The following is a 20269-nucleotide window of genomic DNA, read 5'->3' on the forward strand; positions in this document are numbered from 1 at the left end:
CTCTCAACAGGTTGTCCTTGGCTATTGGACAACTGTGATAATTCTTTTCACTAAGGCTACTATCACACTAGCGTTGTACGACGCACGTCGCAATGCATCGTTTTGGAGAAAAAACGAATCCTGCAAAGTTGCCCACAGGATGCGTTTTTTTTCTCCATAGGCCTGCATTAGCGATGCATTGCCACACGTCGCATCAGTCGTGCGACGGATGCGTCGTGTTTTGGCGGACCGTCGGCACAAAAAAACTTTACATGTAACTTTTTTGTGCTTCGTGTCCGCCATTTCTGACTGCGCATGCGCAGCCGGAACTCCGCCCCCTCCTCCCCGGCCATTACAATGGGGCAGCAGATGCCTTGAAAAACTGCATCCGCTGCCCCCATTGTGCTTTTATTTTACAGTATGCATCGGTACGTCAGCCCGACGCACTGCGACGGGCCGACGCTAGTGTGAAAGTAGCCTTATCTGTCTGAAATCTTTGGAGAGCAACTAGTTGTGGCCATTTCATGGTGAAATTGTGTTCTTTACACTTCCGGATTATGGCCCCAACAGTGCAAGTGGGAACCTTAAATAGTTTAGAACTTCTTCTGTAACCAATGCTATCAGTATTTTGTAGGTCATCAGTTGATATTTTTCACTAAGTGGCAGGATTGTTTTCTAATTACTGGTGTCATGGCTTTCCATGGCTTTTTGCACCTCTATTTTTTCATTTGTTCAATACTTTTTCCCATTGTCATTTCTCATTATTACACAACACTTAATTTATGGACATCTACAGTTTGATTTCATTAACTGTGTGGATTAGATCGGTTGTTACTGACATCTGGTGAGAATATGATGTCAATAGCACCTTTAAAAATATATTTACATAGAAAATAGGTGACGTATTCAATACTTATTTCACCAGCTGTATGTGTGGACTTTTAAATATTTTTCCTAACAGAAGGATTTTTTTAGTGCTGAAGCACTGGAGAATGGTAGAATATTGTCCATCTGCAGGAAACATTGAAGCATTGTGGAGGTTCCTAAAAGATTGGAGCTAAATTTCTGCAAATGGAGTTGGGAATCTGGTCAAGATTAATGGCATCCTCAATGCTTGGAAATACAAGTAGATACTTTTTGTGAAGGCTCACCTTGTGAGTTTTACTCCCAAAGCCTTAAGGCTGGTTTCACATTTGCGTCTTTGTGAGCAGCGTTTGATCCGCATGCGTCATGCACACATATATTTAACATGGTGTACGCATGGACATGCGATTGCATGCGTTTGTGTACACATGCATCGTTTTGCGGTGTGCAGCGAGGCGCGGCGAACACAACATGTCGCATTTTTGAGGCATCAAACAAATGGATTACGGTCTATGGGAAGGCATTGGTACGCAAGGACATGTGTACGCATGCGTTCGATACACATGCGTACTTCACACTAATCGTGTCCAGGAAATGATGTTACCACCCCCAAAAACCAAAGGTGATAAAAGGAATTGTGGAAACTGCAAGGCCATTACTTTCAAGACTCTGGATCTGACAATAACACTGGCTATGCAAGTGTAGAACCTTTGAATATGTCTGTCTCTCACTGCTGTCTGTACTTTGTACTAATTATTTTTTTGCTGTTCCTTTTAGACTGGTTGTCTCCTGGTGCTGCCATCCTGGTGAGGACAACACTCGCTATGTAAGTATAGAACCTTTGAAAATGTCGGTCTCTTAAATTTTTTTTCTGTTCCTTTAGATTGGTTGTCTTTTGGTGCTGCCATCTCTCCTAGTGCTGCCGTCTGTCTCTGTCATGTGCTGACTGCTGTGCTGTTGGACTACTGACTGTAATGTAAGTATTGGTGACCATCTTTTTTTTTTTTATTTTGGGCTACATTGTGTTTGGCCCTTAACAGGCTTAAATGTTGTTTAATTTTTTTTCTGTAGTGTTTCACTTGACTGCTGCCTGCTCTTCAATCATGTCCTCAAGAGAAGAACTGACTGCTTCCCAGGGTGGACATGACACAGATTATGTAATCATATTTGCTATACTGATTGGTATGTATTGACTGGCAATACTATACCTGTGTTAAATTATGTAATTTCTTTACAGGTACCTTCCAATGATGAAGAACAGGAGCAGCCGAGTGGAAAGGATGCTTCCCAGGGTCGTTGGGCTCATGTGTTTCAGGAGGAATGATGTGGTGTAAGTATTCTTTTCATCAGAGTTGTAATTTTTTTTAACTTAAAATTATTTAGTTTTATTGGATCTATAGGTTCCACAACGGGAAGAAGCCAAACAGGACATTGACAACGAGCAACTAATTAACCTTGTGCAAGAGCGAGTACCGTTGTGGGACACCCGTGATCGTCAGCACTCCGGCATTGTTTTGATTCGACAACTCTGGGAAGATGTGGCCAGATTGCTGTTGCATGATTGGGACCATGCCACGCCATGTAACAGAAATGATTTTGGTAAGTATTGCAGTGTGGTGTGAGGTGCCAGTGAAACTGTAAATGTAGGTGCACTGTTTTACAATTAACTTTTTCCTTTTTTTTCCCCCTTCACAGTGAAGAGAATAAGAGTGCTTTGGCGCTCAATGAAGGATCCTTTAACAAGGACATGAGACAGGTGAACCAGGTTAAAAGTGGTGCTACTCAAAGGATAATAAGAAAATACAAATACCACCATAACCTTGCTTTTCTGAGGCCTGCGCTTGCTACCCGAATGGGAGTACCTTTTATGTTGTCTTACTATTTAACCTTTTTTTGTTTTCTTACTAATGCTTTTCTTTTATTTTTACCACAGAACCTGTTGCAGCACAATACAACCTGGATCAGCCTCTGTTGTAGCGGCCCCTCATCAACCAACCAACAAACAGAAACAGTCCCAATCATCCACCAGAAATGTAGCAACCTGTCAGGCCTCACAGGCTGAGGAACAGGCAGCCACCGATCCATCAGGTTTTCCCCTCTCTCAGCCCTCTGCTGCTGCTTTGGTTGGGTCTTCTCGTCAGCGGCAGAGGGCCTGGGAGAGAAATAGCATAAAAGCCATCCCACCGTTAACAAGATGACTCTGATCAGGATGGTCCTACACTGTAATATTAAAAACCTTTACATGTGTCAAAGTTGATCTCAGTGTGTGTGAATAAGGGCAGACAAAAGGACAGGGTACCAACCAGTGGACACCAGTCTAGGGAAGCCTTTAAATGTAATTTCCAGCTCAGGAGAGGGAGGCCACACCCCGGCTTGCATAGAATGCAAATTACAAAGGAAAAAAAATCAAGTACCAATCAGTGATCGGTGTCTGAACGGGGGTGGGGTTAGGGAAAGATCAGGGAGCGATCAGGAACTCTTCTTTCTTCTTCAGCAGGAGAACAGACAAGCAACAGCAGTGATCTCCGTGACGGCACAGACTTCTGTGGCACCACAAGGCCCAGCACAGTGCACAGACAGAGTGACCGCCCTGTACAAATCTGAAGCTAGATCAGGGAAGTTCAGGGCGGTTACTTACAGGTCACAGCATGTCTGTGCTTACTGAATGGTGCGATCGATGATGACATCGATTGAACCAATCAGAGCTGGCCTTAATGATGCAATGGTTGCCGGGTTCTTTGAGCACCAATTCTAGGCTGGACATCAGTATTGAACAGTTAATCACAGCGTTTGTAGTTGCGGGGAGGGAGGGTGCGTCACCACCACCTGGACAAAAGGCGCCAAGTCCCCTGTGCACGATTAGTCTCAGTGGTCACATGATTGACTTGATGTTCATGTAAGGCATCAGTCGAGAAGTCCTTCCCATTCATTACGCACATGTATTGCAAATGTGGAGAAAGGATTAAGGAACTGGAACAAATACTCATCAGCCTTGAAGTAAAGCCTTCAAAGAAAGCAGATGCAAGGGGAGTAGAAATAGCTCAAGATGTGATAGGACAGAACCAAGTTGGGAAGTGAGAGAACAATGTTTTATTGTGTCTTGACCCTGTACTTTTATATAATGAGGGTTAGATATGTTATACCTAAGTTTTATAGGATAAATAATAAGTTATTGTTTAGGGGTTTTTCTTTTTATTTGTTGTACTACTTATTTACTTTTTCATATCTTCTGAAGGTTCTGTTTTTGATATGGCTAGTTTTTTTGACAGGGCCGGTGAATACTGCTCTGTGTCTAAGTGATGCGGAAGATCTCTGAGATCACAATCAAGAGTTTTTCTCTGAAAAGACCTACATTGAAATCTATCTTTGTTGAACTTCTAGTGGCGTATAAAAATAATATAAAATCGTAGTGGGAGGTACAATCACAGGAACATTATATTAAACAGAATATTATACACAGGGGGTTGAAGATTTCAATAGTTCCAAGATTGAATTCTAATATAACAGTTCTTCTATTCAAGCAGGAAAGAGAGTCAATCTCATCATCTATTCACTTTAAGACTATCCCCAAAAAAAAAAAAAAAAAAAACTATAGGAACTAATAGATAAGGCATTAAAATATAAATCAGACCCAGACTTTAAACATATGGAAGCCACTCTTAAACAGCGGTTGAATGATAGCAACTTGGTTTAAAAGACACCTGTCTAAGGCTGGAGTCACACTCAGCGTAAGACAATACGGTCCGTTTTTTACGGCCGTAATACGGCCGTAATACGGAGAAATGTTCCCAAAATAGTGATCCGTAGGCAGGGTGTGTCAGCATATTTTGCGCATGGCATCCTCCGTATGTAATCCGTATGGCATCCGTACTGCGATATTTTCTCGCAGGCTTGCAAAACCGACATCTAATGGATTTATGTGCTCAAATGTTCGGGAAAACATATATACAGTATATATATATATATATATATATATATATATATATATATATATATATATATTTGAGACATATATATATATATATATATATATATATATATATATATATATATATATATATATATATATATATATATATATATATATATATATACAGTGGGGCAAAAAAGTATTTAGTCAGTCAGCAATAGTGCAAGTTCCACCACTTAAAAAGATGAGAGGCGTCTGTAATTTACATCATAGGTAGACCTCAACTATGGGAGACAAACTGAGAAAAAAAAATCCAGAAAATCACATTGTCTGTTTTTTTATCATTTTATTTGCATATTATGGTGGAAAATAAGTATTTGGTCAGAAACAAAATTTCGTCTCAATACTTTGTAATATATCCTTTGTTGGCAATGACAGAGGTGAAACGTTTTCTGTAAGTCTTCACAAGGTTGCCACACACTGTTGTTGGTATGTTGGCCCATTCCTCCATGCAGATCTCCTCTAGAGCAGTGATGTTTTTGGCTTTTCGCTTGGCAACACGGACTTTCAACTCCCTCCAAAGGTTTTCTATAGGGTTGAGATCTGGAGACTGGCTAGGCCACTCCAGGACCTTGAAATGCTTCTTACGAAGCCACTCCTTCGTTGCCCTGGCGGTGTGCTTTGGATCATTGTTATGTTGAAAGACCCAGCCACGTTTCATCTTCAATGCCCTTGCTGATGGAAGGAGGTTTGCACTCAAAATCTCACGATACATGGCCCCATTCATTCTTTCATGTACCCGGATCAGTCGTCCTGGCCCCTTTGCAGAGAAACAGCCCCAAAGCATGATGTTTCCACCACCATGCTTTACAGTAGGTATGGTGTTTGATGGATGCAACTCAGTATTCTTTTTCCTCCAAACACGACAAGTTGTGTTTCTACCAAACAGTTCCAGTTTGGTTTCATCAGACCATAGGACATTCTCCCAAAACTCCTCTGGATCATCCAAATGCTCTCTAGCAAACTTCAGACAGGCCCGGACATGTACTGGCTTAAGCAGTGGGACACGTCTGGCATTGCAGGATCTGAGTCCTTGGTGGCGTAGTGTGTTACTTATGGTAGGCCTTGTTACATTGGTCCCAGCTCTCTGCAGTTCATTCACTAGGTCCCCCCGCGTGGTTCTGGGATTTTTGCTCACCGTTCTTGTGAACATTCTGACCCCACGGGGTGGGATTTTGCGTGGAGCCCCAGATCGAGGGAGATTATCAGTGGTCTTGAATGTCTTCCATTTTCTAATTATTGCTCCCACTGTTGATTTCTTCACTCCAAGCTGGTTGGCTATTGCAGATTCAGTCTTCCCAGCCTGGTGCAGGGCTACAATTTTGTTTCTGGTGTCCTTTGACAGCTCTTTGGTCTTCACCATAGTGGAGTTTGGAGTCAGACTGTTTGAGGGTGTGCACAGGTGTCTTTTTATACTGATAACAAGTTTAAACAGGTGCCATTACTACAGGTAATGAGTGGAGGAAAGAGGAGACTCTTAAAGAAGAAGTTACAGGTCTGTGAGAGCCAGAAATCTTGATTGTTTGTTTCTGACCAAATACTTATTTTCCACCAGAATATGCAAATAAAATGTTAAAAAAACAGACAATGTGATTTTCTGGATTTTTTTTTCTCAGTTTGTCTCCCATAGTTGAGGTCTACCTATGATGTAAATTACAGACGCCTCTCATCTTTTTAAGTGGTGGAACTTGCACTATTGCTGACTGACTAAATACTTTTTTGCCCCACTGTATATATATATATATATATATATATATATATATATATATATATATATATATATATATATATATATATATATATATATATATATTTTCTGTATTTATGTTTAATTCAGCGCGAGATATGTGAAAAGCCGGTAATTTAATTGCCGGCTTTTCATTTCTCCTTCACAAACCCGACAGGATATGAGACATGGTTTACATACAGTAAACCATCTCATATCCCCTTTTTTTTTTGCATATTCCACACTACTAATGTTAGTAGTGTGTATGTGCAAAATTTGGGCGCTGTAGCTGCTAAAATAAAGTGTTAAATGGCGGAAAAAATTGGCGTGGGCTCCCGTGCAATTTTCTCCGCCAGAGTGGTAAAGCCAGTGACTGAGGGCAGATATTAATAGCCAGGAGAGGGTCCATGGTTATTGGCCCCTCCTGGCTACAAACACCTGCCCCCAGCCACCCCAGAAAAGGCACATCTGGAAGATGCGCCAATTCTGGCACTTGGCCTCTCTCTTCCCACTCCCGTGTAGCGGTGGGATATGGGGTAATGAAGGGTTAATGCCACCTTGCTATTGTAAGGTGACATTAAGCCAGATTAATAATAGAGAGGCGTCAATTATGACACCTATCCATTATTAATCCAATTGTCTGAAAGGGTTAAAAAGCGCACACACACATTATTAAAAAATATTTTAATGAAATAAACACACCGGTTGTTTTAGTATTTTATTGCTCTCTCAATCCACCTGAAGACCCTCGCTTGGCAAAATAATAAACCCACAATATACATACCCTCTGATGACCTGTCACGTCCCACGAAGTAAATCCATCTGAAGGGGTTAAATCATTTTACAGGCAGGAGCTGCGCTAAAGCACTCGCTCGTGTCTGTAATCCCCGGGTGATGAAAGGAAAGCTGAGTGATCTGTACTTACATTGAGTTGCGGTGAGGCGCCCTCTGGTGGATGAACTCATATGAACTCGAGCGTGGGAACTTTTCCAAGGCTCCAGTTCATGAGAACATCCACCAGAGGGCGCCTCACCGCAACTTAGTCATAATAGTCCTCCTGTACCAGTTATGACTTGTATTGTTTAAGATTATTGTACTTGTTTTTATTATGTATACCCCTCCTTACATGTAAAGCGCCATAGAATAAATGGGTCTATAACAATAAATAATAATAATAATAATATTAAATAAAAAGTTCCCTGAAATGCAGCTGTTTAAATTTTGTTCTAATTTTCCACTTGTTTTTTGGGGGGATTATTTGATGGCTAGTTAAGAGCTTGGTTGCAGAGTCTCTATTTAGAGGGGGGAAGTTTGCAGTCATACCTGAGCCCTAGAGCCTATGAGACCACTATTTTTAAAGACTCAAGTTGTTTGGGAGTCCTATTGGAGATTTTGCATTGTGGCCCACAAACTTCCTGTTACGCTACTGCCTGCAGCTCATATAACCAGGAGGGACAGAAACATTCCATCTTGATAGAAACTGCAAAATTCTCAACAAATAGGAAGGGACAAATCAATAAGGATTTCACAGCCTCTGAGCTAGCCAATTTCCTGATTGCATCGGATTGGTCACTTCTGCCTGTCTAACACTACAGATCAGTCACTACATTGGCTGATGGCATTCTGATGCTGCTAAAATGGGCAACCCTACATCTGCAGCATCAACAAGCGCAGTAGTGCTAAATTGAGTTTTCCAATTAATAGGCATACCCTTCTTAAATGCTAAACTATTTCAGATAAAAAAATTTGTAAAAAGTAATAAAGTAACAAATACTCGTTTCCTTGGCTGCTGCTGTTCCAGCAATTATGGCACTTGTTTTGTAGTGGGCACTTCCATCTGATGGAACGGTTATGTATGACAAATATGTTAGCCCATCAGTAGAAGACAAAACTGATGGGCAGCAGTGCTCATGTGACCACTTCCAGACAAAGAACCAACATCGCTGAAATGGCACCAGTCTGGGAAGGGATTTTATCGTGGTGTTTTTTTTATCTGGTGGATCATAGCATTTAAAATGAGGGGTGTCCAGCTGCAGTGATCAGCAAATAAAAGAATAGCAATATTTGAGGAACAGGGAACATTTTAATATATTGTACAGTTGCAAAACAAACAATATCCATCATAAATTCAAATGGGAATATCCCTCTAATATAAAAAGGAGTTTCCAAGACACTATACCTGCAATTTTAGACAACAGTTCATGTTCTGTTATCTTTATGTAAATAACTTGGTTATTGAACTGGCCAATTCCATGAAAAGGTAGCCCAAAAGGTTTCTCATGCAAAACTTTTTCAATTTCTTTCTTACTCTGCAGCAAAGCAGAGATGGCTCTGAAAAGTAGAATAGTAGCAATTATTTTGAGATCAAATCATAAAAAGAGGGAAGTAGTCAGCCATTTTTAAATCTTACTTTCCCCTTAAATCTTAATTTCTAGTAGCATTTCATGTAATGATTTACTAGGTATGAAACAATGGTTGAACAGTGAATAGTTTAAAAAACAAAAATTATTTATAGTCATGACTGAGTGTTGGCATCCTTGAAATTGTTCCAGAAAATGAAGCATTTCTCCCAGAAAATTATTGCAATTACACATGTTTTGTTATACACGTATATTGCCTTTGTGTGTATTGGAACAACACAATAAAAGAGAAAACAAAGCAAATTGAACATAATTTTACACAAAACCCCAAACATGGCCCATACAAGTTGAGAGTGCCCAAAAAAATTTCCACCCCATTTTTGAGGTTTTGTGCAAAATTATGTTCAGTTTTCTTTTTTCTCTGTTTGTTTGTGTCATTACAATACACACAAAAGGAAATAAACATGTGTACAACACAACATGAGTAACTGCAACAACTTTCTGAGAGAAATACTTCATTTTCTGGAGCAATTTCAAGGGTGCCAACACATTCGGCCATAAGTGTTCATATATGCATACATACATACACACGTGGTCAAAATTGTTGGTACCCCTTGTTTAATGACAGAAAAACCCACAATGGTCACAGAAATAACTTGAATCTGACAAAAGTAATAAATAAAAGATCTATGAAAATGAACAAATGAAAGTTAGACATTGCTTTTCAACCATGCTTCCACAGAATTAAAAAAAAAATAAAACTTAATAAATAAAGTTAAATAGGCCTGGACAGAAATGATGGTACCCCTGAAAATAATGTGACAAAAAGGACATGTTAAATCAAGGGGTGTCCACTATCATCACGGGTGTCTACAATCTTGGAATCAGTGAGTGGGCCTGTATATAGGGCTACAGATACTCACTTTGCTGTTTGGTGACATGGTGTGTATCACACTCAACAGGTACCAAAGGAAGCGAAGGAAAGAGTTGTCTCAGGAGAATATAAAGAAAATTATAGACAAACATGTTAAAAGGTAAAAGTTATAATGCCATCTCCAAGCAGCTTGATGTTTCTGTGACTACAGTTGCACATATTGTTCAGAAATTTAAGATCCATGGGACTGTAGCCAACCTCCCTGGACACGGCAGCAGGAGGAAAATTGATGACAAATCAAAGAGCTGGATAATAAGAATGGTAACAAAAGAGCCCAGAAAAACTTCTAAACAGATTAAAGGTGAACTTTAAGCTCAAGGAACATCAGTGTCAGATCGCACCATCTGTCATTGTATGAGCCAAAGTGGACTTCATGGGAGATGACCAAGTAGGACACCATTGTTGAAAAGAAACATAAAAAAGCCAGACTGGAGTTTGCCAAACTACATGTTGACAAGCCACAAAACTTCTGGGAGAATGTCCTATGGACTGATAAGACAAAAATGGAACTTTTTGGCAAGGCACATGAGCTCTATGTTCACAGACGGAAAAATGAAGCATATACAGAAAAGAACACTGTCCCTACTGTGAAACATGGAGGAGGCTCTGATATGTTCTTGGGTTGCTTTGCTGCATCTGGCACAGGGTTTCTAGAATCTGTGCAGGGTACAATGAAATCTCAAGACTATGAAAGGATTCTAGAGAGAAATGTGCTGCCCAGTGTCAGAAAGCTTGGTCTCAGTTGCAGGTCATGGTCTTGCAACAGGATAATGACCCAAAACACAGCTAAAACAGCCAAGAATGGCTAAGAGGAAAACATTGGACTATTCTGAAGTAGCCTTCTTTGAGCCCTGACCTAAATCCTATTGAGCATCTTCGGAAACAGCTGAAACATGTCGTCTGAAAAAGGCAACCTTCAAAAACGAGACAACTGGAGCAGTTTGCTCTTGAGGAGTTGACCAAAATACCTGTCAAGAGGTGCAGAAGTTTCATTGACAGTTAAAGGAATCATTTGATTGCAGTGATTGCCTCAAAAGGTTGTACAACAAAATGTTAAGTTAAGGGTACCATCATTTCTGTCCAGGCCTATTTCATGAGTTTTATTTTTTAAAATTCTGTGGAAGCATGGTTGAAAAGCAATGTCTGACTTTCATTTGTCAGATTCAAGTTATTTCTGCAACCATTGTGGGTTTTTCTGTCATTAAACGAGGGGTACCAACAATTTTGACCACGTGTGTATATAAAAAAAAAAATCAACCATCTACAGTGCCTACAAGTAGTATTCAACCCCCTGCAGATTTAGCAGGTTTAATAAGATGCAAATAAGTTAGAGCCTTCAAACTTCAAACAAGAGCAGGATTTATTAACAGATGCATAAATCTTACAAACCAAAAAGTGTTGTTGCTCAGTTAAATTTTTATAAATTTTAAACATAAAAGTGTGGGTCAATTATTATTCAACCCCTAGGTTTAATATTTTGTGGAATAACCTTTGTTTGCAATTACAGCTAATAATCGTCTTTTATAAGACCTGATCAGGCCGGCACAGTTCTCTGGAGTTATCTTGGCCCACTCTTTCATGCAGATCTTCTCCAAGTTATCTAGGTTCTTTGGGTGTCTCATGTGGACTTTAATCTTGAGCTCCTTCCACAAGTTTTCAATTGGGTTAAGGTCAGGAGGCAACACCTTGATTTTTTGCCTCTTGAACCAGGCCTTGGTTTTCTTGGCTGTGTGCTTTGGGTCATTGTCTTGTTGGAAGATGAAATGACGACCCATCTTAAGATCCTTGATGGAGGAGCGGAGGTTCTTGGCCAAAATCTCCAGGTAGGCCGTGCTATCCATCTTCCCATGGATGCGGACAAGATGGCCAGGCCCCTTGGCTGAGAAACAGCCCCACAGCATGATGCTGCCACCACCATGCTTGACTGTAGGGATGGTATTCTTGGGGTCGTATGCAGTGCCATCCAGTCTCCAAACGTCACGTGTGTGGTTGGCACCAAAGATCTCGATCTTGGTCTCATCAGACCAGAGAACCTTGAACCAGTCAGTCTCAGAGTCCTCCAAGTGATCATGAGCAAACTGTAGACGAGCCTTGACATGACGCTTTGAAAGTAAAGGTACCTTACGGGCTCGTCTGGAACGGAGACCATTGCGGTGGAGTACGTTACTTATGGTATTGACTGAAACCAATGTCCCCACTGCCATGAGATCTTCCCGGAGCTCCTTCCTTGTTGTCCTTGGGTTAGCCTTGACTCTTCGGACAAGCCTGGCCTCGGCACGGGAGGAAACTTTCAAAGGCTGTCCAGGCCGTGGAAGGCTAACAGTAGTTCCATAAGCCTTCCACTTCCGGATGATGCTCCCAACAGTGAAGACAGGTAGGCCCAACTCCTTGGAAAGGGTTTTGTACCCCTTGCCAGCCTTGTGGCCCTCCACGATCTTGTCTCTGATGGCCTTGGAATGCTCCTTTGTCATTCCCATGTTGACCATGTTTGAGTGCTGTTCACAAGTTTGGGGAGGGTCTTAAATAGTCAGAAAAGGCTGGAAAAAGAGATAATTAATCCAAACATGTGAAGCTCATTGTTCTTTGTGCCTGAACTACTTCTTAATACTTTAGGGGAACCAAACAGAATTCTGGTGGGTTGAGGGGTTGAATAATAAATGACCCTCTGAAAAAACTTTTCCCAATTTAAAAAAAAAATTAACAAAGAAATAACATTCTTTTTTGCTGCAGTGCATTTCACACTTCCAGGCTGATCTACAGGCCAAATGTCACAATGCCAAGTTAATTCCAAATGTGTAAACCTGCTAAATCTGCAGGGGGTTGAATACTACTTGTAGGCACTGTATAAAATTAAATGTTTCTATACTGCATACAGTAAATGCTCCTCATGATGCTAAAATCATTTTACTTCTCTGACTTGCACCTTTCCCCACATCATAGAACGGAGTTTCCCAGTAGTCATGCAACATAAGGAATGTACCATAACCATTGCAGCCTTCACTTTTCTGTGAGAACGGATGTTTTAAATGGCAAAGTCCGCACTGACAGATTAAGTCTGCAGCAGATTAGCAGCTATTGATTGGCTGCAGCAGTCACATGACATACTGTGACATGACCAACAGGGTGCAGAGAGGAATGGTGCTGGGCTGGGCATAATGTACATCATTTTTGTATTTTATGATAGATGATGACATGTGAAACACACTTATGAAACAAAATATAACAGACTATTCCTGTAAAATAAATTAAAATGTAAGTGGCTTTTAAACTCCTGTTTTTACCAATTCAATTTGTCTGCCTTCCCCTGCAGCAATCTCAGAACTTTCTCATTTGGAATACAGAAGATGGCAGTAAAAAGATCAAAACCTGTCTCCTCCTCTGATTGTTGTGCTTAAAAGGGGTTATAAAATAAATAATAGACATTTAAATATTTAACTTTTTACTAAAATTTATGTCATGCTCTATGCTGAGTACTCACTTTGGGGTTTCCATCTAAATCTCTGATTGACGTTATTTAGATGAAACCCCAAGGGATCCATCTTAAAGGGAACCTGTCACCTCGTTTTTTCGGTATGAGATAAAAATACTGTTAAATAGGGCCTGAGCTGTGCATTACAATAGTGTATTTTGTGGACCCCCGTTCCCCACCTATGCTGCCGAAATACGTTACCAAAGTAGTCGTTTTCGCCTGTCAATCAGGCTGGTCAGGTCGGATGGGCGTGGTGTCTTCCCCCAGATCTTGCGTAGTTTTCCGTTGGTGGCGTAGTGGTGTGCGCATGTCCAAGGTCCCGAATCCTGCACAGGGGAGTGAAAATAGCAGCGATGTCCGTTATTCCATTGGTGATCGGTGGGCGCGGCCATCTTGCTTTGGCCGCGCGTGCGCAGAAGCGGCGCTCTGCTGGCCGCGGCTTCAGGAAAATGGCCGCGGGCATCCGCGCGTGCGCAGATGGCTATCGCGGCGGCCATTTTCGTGAAGCCGAGATGCGAACTCTGCTTCACGAAAATGGCCGCCGCGATAGCCATCTGCGCACGCGCGGATGCCCGCGGCCATTTTCCTGAAGCCACGGCCAGCAGAGCGCCGCTTCTGCGCACGTGCGGCCAAAGCAAGATGGCCGCGCCCACCGATCACCAATGGAATAACGGACATCGCTGCTATTTTCACACCCCTGTGCAGGATTCGGGACCTTGGACATGCGCACACCACTACGCCACCAACGGAAAACTACGCAAGATCTGGGGGAAGACACCACGCCCATCCGACCTGACCAGCCTGATTGACAGGCGAAAACGACTACTTTGGTAACGTATTTCGGCAGCATAGGTGGGGAACGGGGGTCCACAAGATACACTATTGTAATGCACAGCTCAGGCCCTATTTAACAGTATTTTTATCTCATACCGAAAAAACGGGGTGACAGGTTCCCTTTAATACATACTTACTGTCATGGTTAGGACATGGTTAATGTCCTACACTCACAGGGTTAATTTTGCTGGCCTACCTTTCGATCTGGGAGGGGTATGTATACTCACTCCAGACTAGGTTTCACTGTCAGCTATACTTTCTGTTCTCATCTGTGTGCCTGACCTCTGGAGTGTGTGCTCAGTTTGCAAATGTTTTCCTTGCTCTCCATGCGTTACTCTATTGGATTGTTTGTTCATTCTTCTGGATTTCTGACATTCCCGTCTCACCCCTTTGGTACTTCGTGATCTCTTGGCTCCGATCTTAGCTTGTTTGACTACTCTCTTGTGTTTATCCTTTCTCTGTTCCCTGGCATCTATCTCCGCCCCAATCACCTCCCATTCTGTCACATGGTTCAGCGCCTGTTTGTACCTGGTTAGGAACCCGGCGCTTTGCTCAGCTCCCTTGCTGCTGTGTGCAGCGTTTCCCACAGCAGTATTACCCGGGAGCCATGATACTCACCTTGTAATGTCTTCGCATCCTGTTCCATCCAGATGTGTCTGGATCCCAGAATTCCAAGCAGCAGAAGTTCACCGACCTCCATATTGGGACACCCAAGTAGCATCACAGGTCTTTGAACCATGCATATCAAGATAATGTGCACTGGCAGTGCATGCTGCTCTGTTGCCAGCTACTGTCTATTGATCTGTGCCGGCAACACAGTGCGCACTGTGATTGTGCTTTTACTTTTGAAAAATGCTGTTATCATTGGGAGGTTTATCCAGTGAAATGTGAATAATACAGTTGATGATTTGAACATTAAACTGACTCATTTGAAAAATGAATATCATAGAAAAAAACAGCATTTGAATAATTTGGAAAGCGGTATATATTAATCCTTTTTAGGCTCTCAGAGTATAACTTACCTTCTGACATCATCTTTTGTCTGTAAATGAGCCACTAAAATTGTGATATGTACTTTTTCAACTGGTATTAAAGCTTTAAGAAGTTTAGGTTCCTTCAAAACAATGTGTTCTTGAACATCTTCAATTAAGTCTAAGATCTGAAGAGTTAATAGTGATGATTATAAAAAAACGATTAACAGGAAAAAAAATAAACATTTTCATCACAAATATAACATGACAAAACAATATAGTCTCTTCATAATACATATGACACAACTAATAAAATATGGTTATGTTGTCAAGGTGAGAATATATTTTCTTATATACCTTTGTACTTTTATATATCTTATACTGTGAAACAATAAGTTTTTCCTATCTGCTAGCAAATGCAAATGTAATTGTATCTAAAGATGGCTGCCAGTGTTCATTCTTCACTTCAGTTTAGAATCTGAAGGGTTAAGTTTCATTTCTCCTGAAAAGATAACTCTGGAATGTGAAGAAAGAAGTAACCACGGGGAGACGTTCTGACGAATCAGAGAGAGAGACTGAGCACTAGATGTATGCTGCTTAAACTCCGCCTAATGCATTCCTTTTTTCCTAAACAATAGTACTGTGTATTCAAAAATAAAGTAGTTGCTGCAACTGCTCTGGACACATATAGTCACATGAGCATGCACTGAGATTGAACCAGCTACCTGTCTAACTCATTCTTACCCGGTACCACATGCTTATAGTTTAATTTGGAATGACTGGTGAATGAGGGTATATTGTCGTTACGACCCCGACAATTTGGAGCCCAACGGGGGGTGTGGACAGCGATCCGAGACCCTCTGGACCCATGCCTGGATGTCTGCGGATGATACCCGTAGTGGCTGACCTCGAGGACTGATCACCCTCCGAACACGGTAAGTGGCGATCATATACACTGTATGTGTCACACTTGCTAGTGTCTCAGCCGTTATTGGTTTGTCTGTGGTCTCCTTGGGTCTGGGGAGTGACCGGTCGAGTGGCGAGATCGAATGCGATCCTGTGCCACGCTCTGAACCAGCAACTGAGAGACGTCGCATCCGGCGCGTCCTCATGTACACCACACCTCCTCCACCGGTCATTGTACTCCGTTCAACCACCCTACCCGTGACTATTGTCTAGTAGTGAAGTGGAGTGATAAATTGAGCAGGTTGTAGATTGTGGGGCAGCTTAGAGAAAGGGATAGGAGACGCAGCCTCTGTGATATTGTACTAACCGGTAATTAAGACATCCCAAGTGGGGGACCACCAGAATTTTGAGTACAAATAGGTAATTAAGACGCCCCGTACGGGACCACCAGAAATAGGTAATTAAGACGTCCCGAAACGGGACCACCATAAACAGGTAATTAAGACGCCCCATACGGGACCACCAGAATTTTTGTGGAGGGCTCTCACTAGGAGGCTGCCTCTCAACGGTTTGGAATATCGTGGCAGGATAGTCTGTTAATATATCGCTGCCAGTGGTTTACTGCAGAAAACCACAGTATTCTGTGAGTCATGTTGCGTCTCTTAAAGCAGAAGAAGTCCGTGCCCCACAAGTTAGATGAGGATGCTGTGGAAGTCAAGGCAATAGTAGAGTCACGGGAGGGAAAGAAGGCAGTCAGGAATGTTGAGAGATTGTATAAGCATGTAGGATTGCCCTCGTCAGGGAGATTGCAACCAGCTATGTGGTATAACCTCATAGAGAACAAGCGAGGCATGTTGAAAGATAAAGGATTGTTAGAACAAGCACAAGCTCATCTGCGAGTTGCGCGAGGCTTGAAGAATGAAGGATGGAAAGAGGTCGATGGGGAGGGAGGATCAGACAATGCGGAACCCGTGTTTGGTTATAAAATGCCTTTGAACTGTGATCTTACAGATTGTAAAATGGCCGCCGTGCCACTGATGATGAAAATGCAGTCCCAGCCACCACCCTATAATGGCGACGGGCCAAACTCTCCAGAAGCGTGGGTGTGTCCTGTTTGTGGCGTGCAGAATCCAACCTGGGTGGAAACCTGCCGTGTGTGTGGGGCGGGCCGTCCTCGGGGTTCCGCCCAGACCATGGACGGAAGTGGGGCACGCCACACTTCCTCCAGCAGCCATCTTGGTGCACCCGGAACTTCCCCCGGAAGTGGGGCACGCCACACTTCCTCCAGCAGCCATCTTGATGCACCCGGAACTTCCCCCGGAAGTGGGGCATGCCACGCCTCCACCGGCAGCCATCTTGGTGCACCCGGAATTCCTCCCCAGCCACTATGTCCACTGGTAACACTTTCCGGCGAGTACTATCAGGGACCACCACTTCCTGAGAAACCTCCGGCACCGACTGATGCTGCCTCCACCTCTAATGTTCCCGTTTCCACTTCAGTCTCGGGGTCTAGTCTCCCAGTGCAACCCACTGTGATATTTGTAAACACGCCAGGTCAGGGTCCCTTTACCCTTGATGCTCTGACCGGCAGTGCAGCTTTCCAGTCCGCAATGCGTATGAGACGCCAAGCTATCGGAGATGATGAAGAATCGGAGGACCTGGACAACCAGGCCGTTACAATTCCCCCTGCCCTGCCAATGCTATTAGGTCCGTTCGAATCCCCCCGGCCCGGAAGGAGCCCACTATCTACCCCTCTCAACAAATCCTCTAAGTTGCCCCATGACTCTGAAATCTGGTTCCCCTGTCATTCACACTATTACATCACACCTCAGGGCTCCCAGGTTCTCTTAGTGGGGTATGGGGACATACTTACCCACCAGGTGGGGCCATAGTGAACCCAGCTAATTCTACCCTGTCACATAGAGGTGGTTTGGCCCAACAGATAGTTAAAAAGGGGGGCCCAACCATAGCCCAAGAGTGTCAGGCCTACCTTGCCACTTATGGCCCCTTGCATCCAGGAGATGCTATGACCACCCAGGGAGGGAATTTGCCCTGTGATATAGTGCTACACACTGCAGGTCCTATATATGACTACAGGACACCCGAGCATTGCCGTACAATGTTGCAGACCACCTTACAGACAGTGGTCATTCTTGCAGGACGGCTAGGGAGAGATACACTTCCTCGTAGAACTTTGGCTGTACCATTGATATCTTCAGGACTCTTTGGATACCCACTGGGCCCCTGTATGAAGGAACACGTTGAAGTCATCAAGAATTGCCTCCAATCAACCCCAAATCTAGACTTACAAGAAGTCAGAATCGTCTGTTACCACGAGTCTGGATTAGAGGGCATCATGCCCTTGGTAGCTGAATACATGGTGCCACTGATGCATACAGGTATAAAGCCTCTGGATGGGATAACACCCACAGCACCCCCAACTGCCCCGGAGGGCGAGGTAGTGACACATGACGAAGAAGAAGAAGAACTGAAGCTGAAGTACAAACCCTTCACTCCGGTACAGATTGATGCTATTGTCAGCAAGTTATGTGACCCAGACAAATTTCCCATGCAGTATGTGAGGAGACTGGAGCAGATTAGGAGCATCTATGGGGCTACATGGTCTGATCTATCAGGTATTACCTCAATCAGAGCCTCCGAATATTTCCTCCCCACCATCATGAAGGAACTGGACCCCACTAAAGCAGGACCTCTCAACAAGTTCAAGTCTGGAAAGGAGTTTATTGCTCAACTCACAAAGTGGGCCCAGGATCGTCTCTGTGATGAAGCAGGATCAATACAGGATATACAACAAGAATCTGGAGAAGCTGTGGAGAAATATGCTGCCAGACTAACTATGCAGTTTGAAGACTTGGGTTATTCAACTCATGTGAAGACGCAGGCAGCCTTGTTGGTCCGTGCTTTTATTGATGGTCTGGAAGATCCACTGAAGGATAAGGTCATGAAGCTTCGTCCCGAATTACCTGATGGTCCCCTAAAACAGGCCCTTACTGTTGTGAAGAGTTATCAGAAAATGCTTCAAAGGGAAGAAAAAGAAGCAGAAAAAAAAGCAGAAAAAGAAGCACAGAAGGACAAAGGTAAGAAGAAACCAGCCATGTATATGGCAGAAGTCTCAGAAGTACCTGTTATGGTGTACCAGGCTCAGGATCGGTATGGACCACCATCTTTAAGGCCGAGGGGGCCCCAAGGCCGAAACTACAGGGATAGACCATTTCGTGATGACCAAGGGAGACCTCTGTGTTGGGAGTGTGGCAACCCTGCCCACATGAGAAGAGATTGCCCCCACAAGGAGCACCCTCGGAGACTCCCTCCTCCACACTCATGAAGTTCAGGCCAACCGGTGCCCACTTTTCCCGCCACCTGTACTTCTTCATCTTGCGGTACAGTGACCCTGGAAGTGGACAGCCAACCTCTCAAGTTTCTAGTGGACACTGGGGCGGCCACCTCTGTTATCTCTTCATCTCAGCTGCCTCCTACAATTTCCCTGTCTTCAACTCCAATACACGTGAGGAAATCTGAAGGCCAACAAACCTCATCACCACTCACTGTTCCTGTCTCAGCTGGCCCTTTCTCTGGTGTCTTTGCCAAATTTCTGGTGTCTGAAACCTGCCCTGTCAACCTTCTAGGAGCTGACCTCCTTCAAAGGCTTCATGCTACCATCACCTTCGATGATCAAGGGATGGAACTGCAGTTACAGGACCCTGCCTCACAACAAGGCACTGAAGATCGTTGTGTCCTTAAAGCCTTCCCTCTGACGATGATGACTCTGCAAACGACACCTTCCCTGGATTTGCCCAATTTACCTACCGCTCTGTGGTCAACTGGACCTGAAGATGTGGGTCTGCTCAAAGTGCCTCCAGTAAAAGTCCACATCAAACCTGGGCACCCGTACCCCAGACTACCTCAGTATCCACTTAAGGCTGCCCAAGAATGGAGCCTTGGAGTTCAGATTACCTCCCTCCTGCGTTCTGGAGTACTAATTAGGTGTGTCTCACCCTCTAACACACCCCTGTTTCCAGTAAAGAAGAAGACAGCCCCCGGGGACCCTCCGAAGTACAGACTTGTACAGGACCTCAGAGCAGTCAATTCAGCTACCATCTTGGAAACTCCTGTGGTACCCAACCCAAACACCTTGCTTTCCCAAGTGCCTACTTCAGCAACACTTTTCACCGTCATTGACCTGGCCAATGCCTTCTTCAGCGTCCCCCTTCATGAAGACTCACAGTTCTTATTTG

The 20269-nt window shown here is 43.3% G+C and overlaps 1 protein-coding gene across 1 annotated transcript in view; it reads right to left on the bottom strand.

Moving 5' to 3' along the window:
• Nucleotides 1-20269, bottom strand: part of LOC143781205 (uncharacterized) — a 108234-nt gene that overhangs the window by 5519 nt on the left and 82446 nt on the right. The window contains exons 4-5 of the mRNA XM_077267691.1: nt 15159-15295; nt 8719-8870 (exon numbers count right to left, since the gene is read on the bottom strand). Coding sequence (XP_077123806.1) covers nt 8719-8870; nt 15159-15295 — 289 coding nt within the window. The remainder of the gene's footprint in view (nt 1-8718; nt 8871-15158; nt 15296-20269) is intronic.

This window comes from Ranitomeya variabilis, chromosome 6, assembly GCF_051348905.1.
Source record: "Ranitomeya variabilis isolate aRanVar5 chromosome 6, aRanVar5.hap1, whole genome shotgun sequence".
Classification (NCBI taxonomy): Eukaryota; Metazoa; Chordata; class Amphibia; order Anura; family Dendrobatidae; genus Ranitomeya; species Ranitomeya variabilis.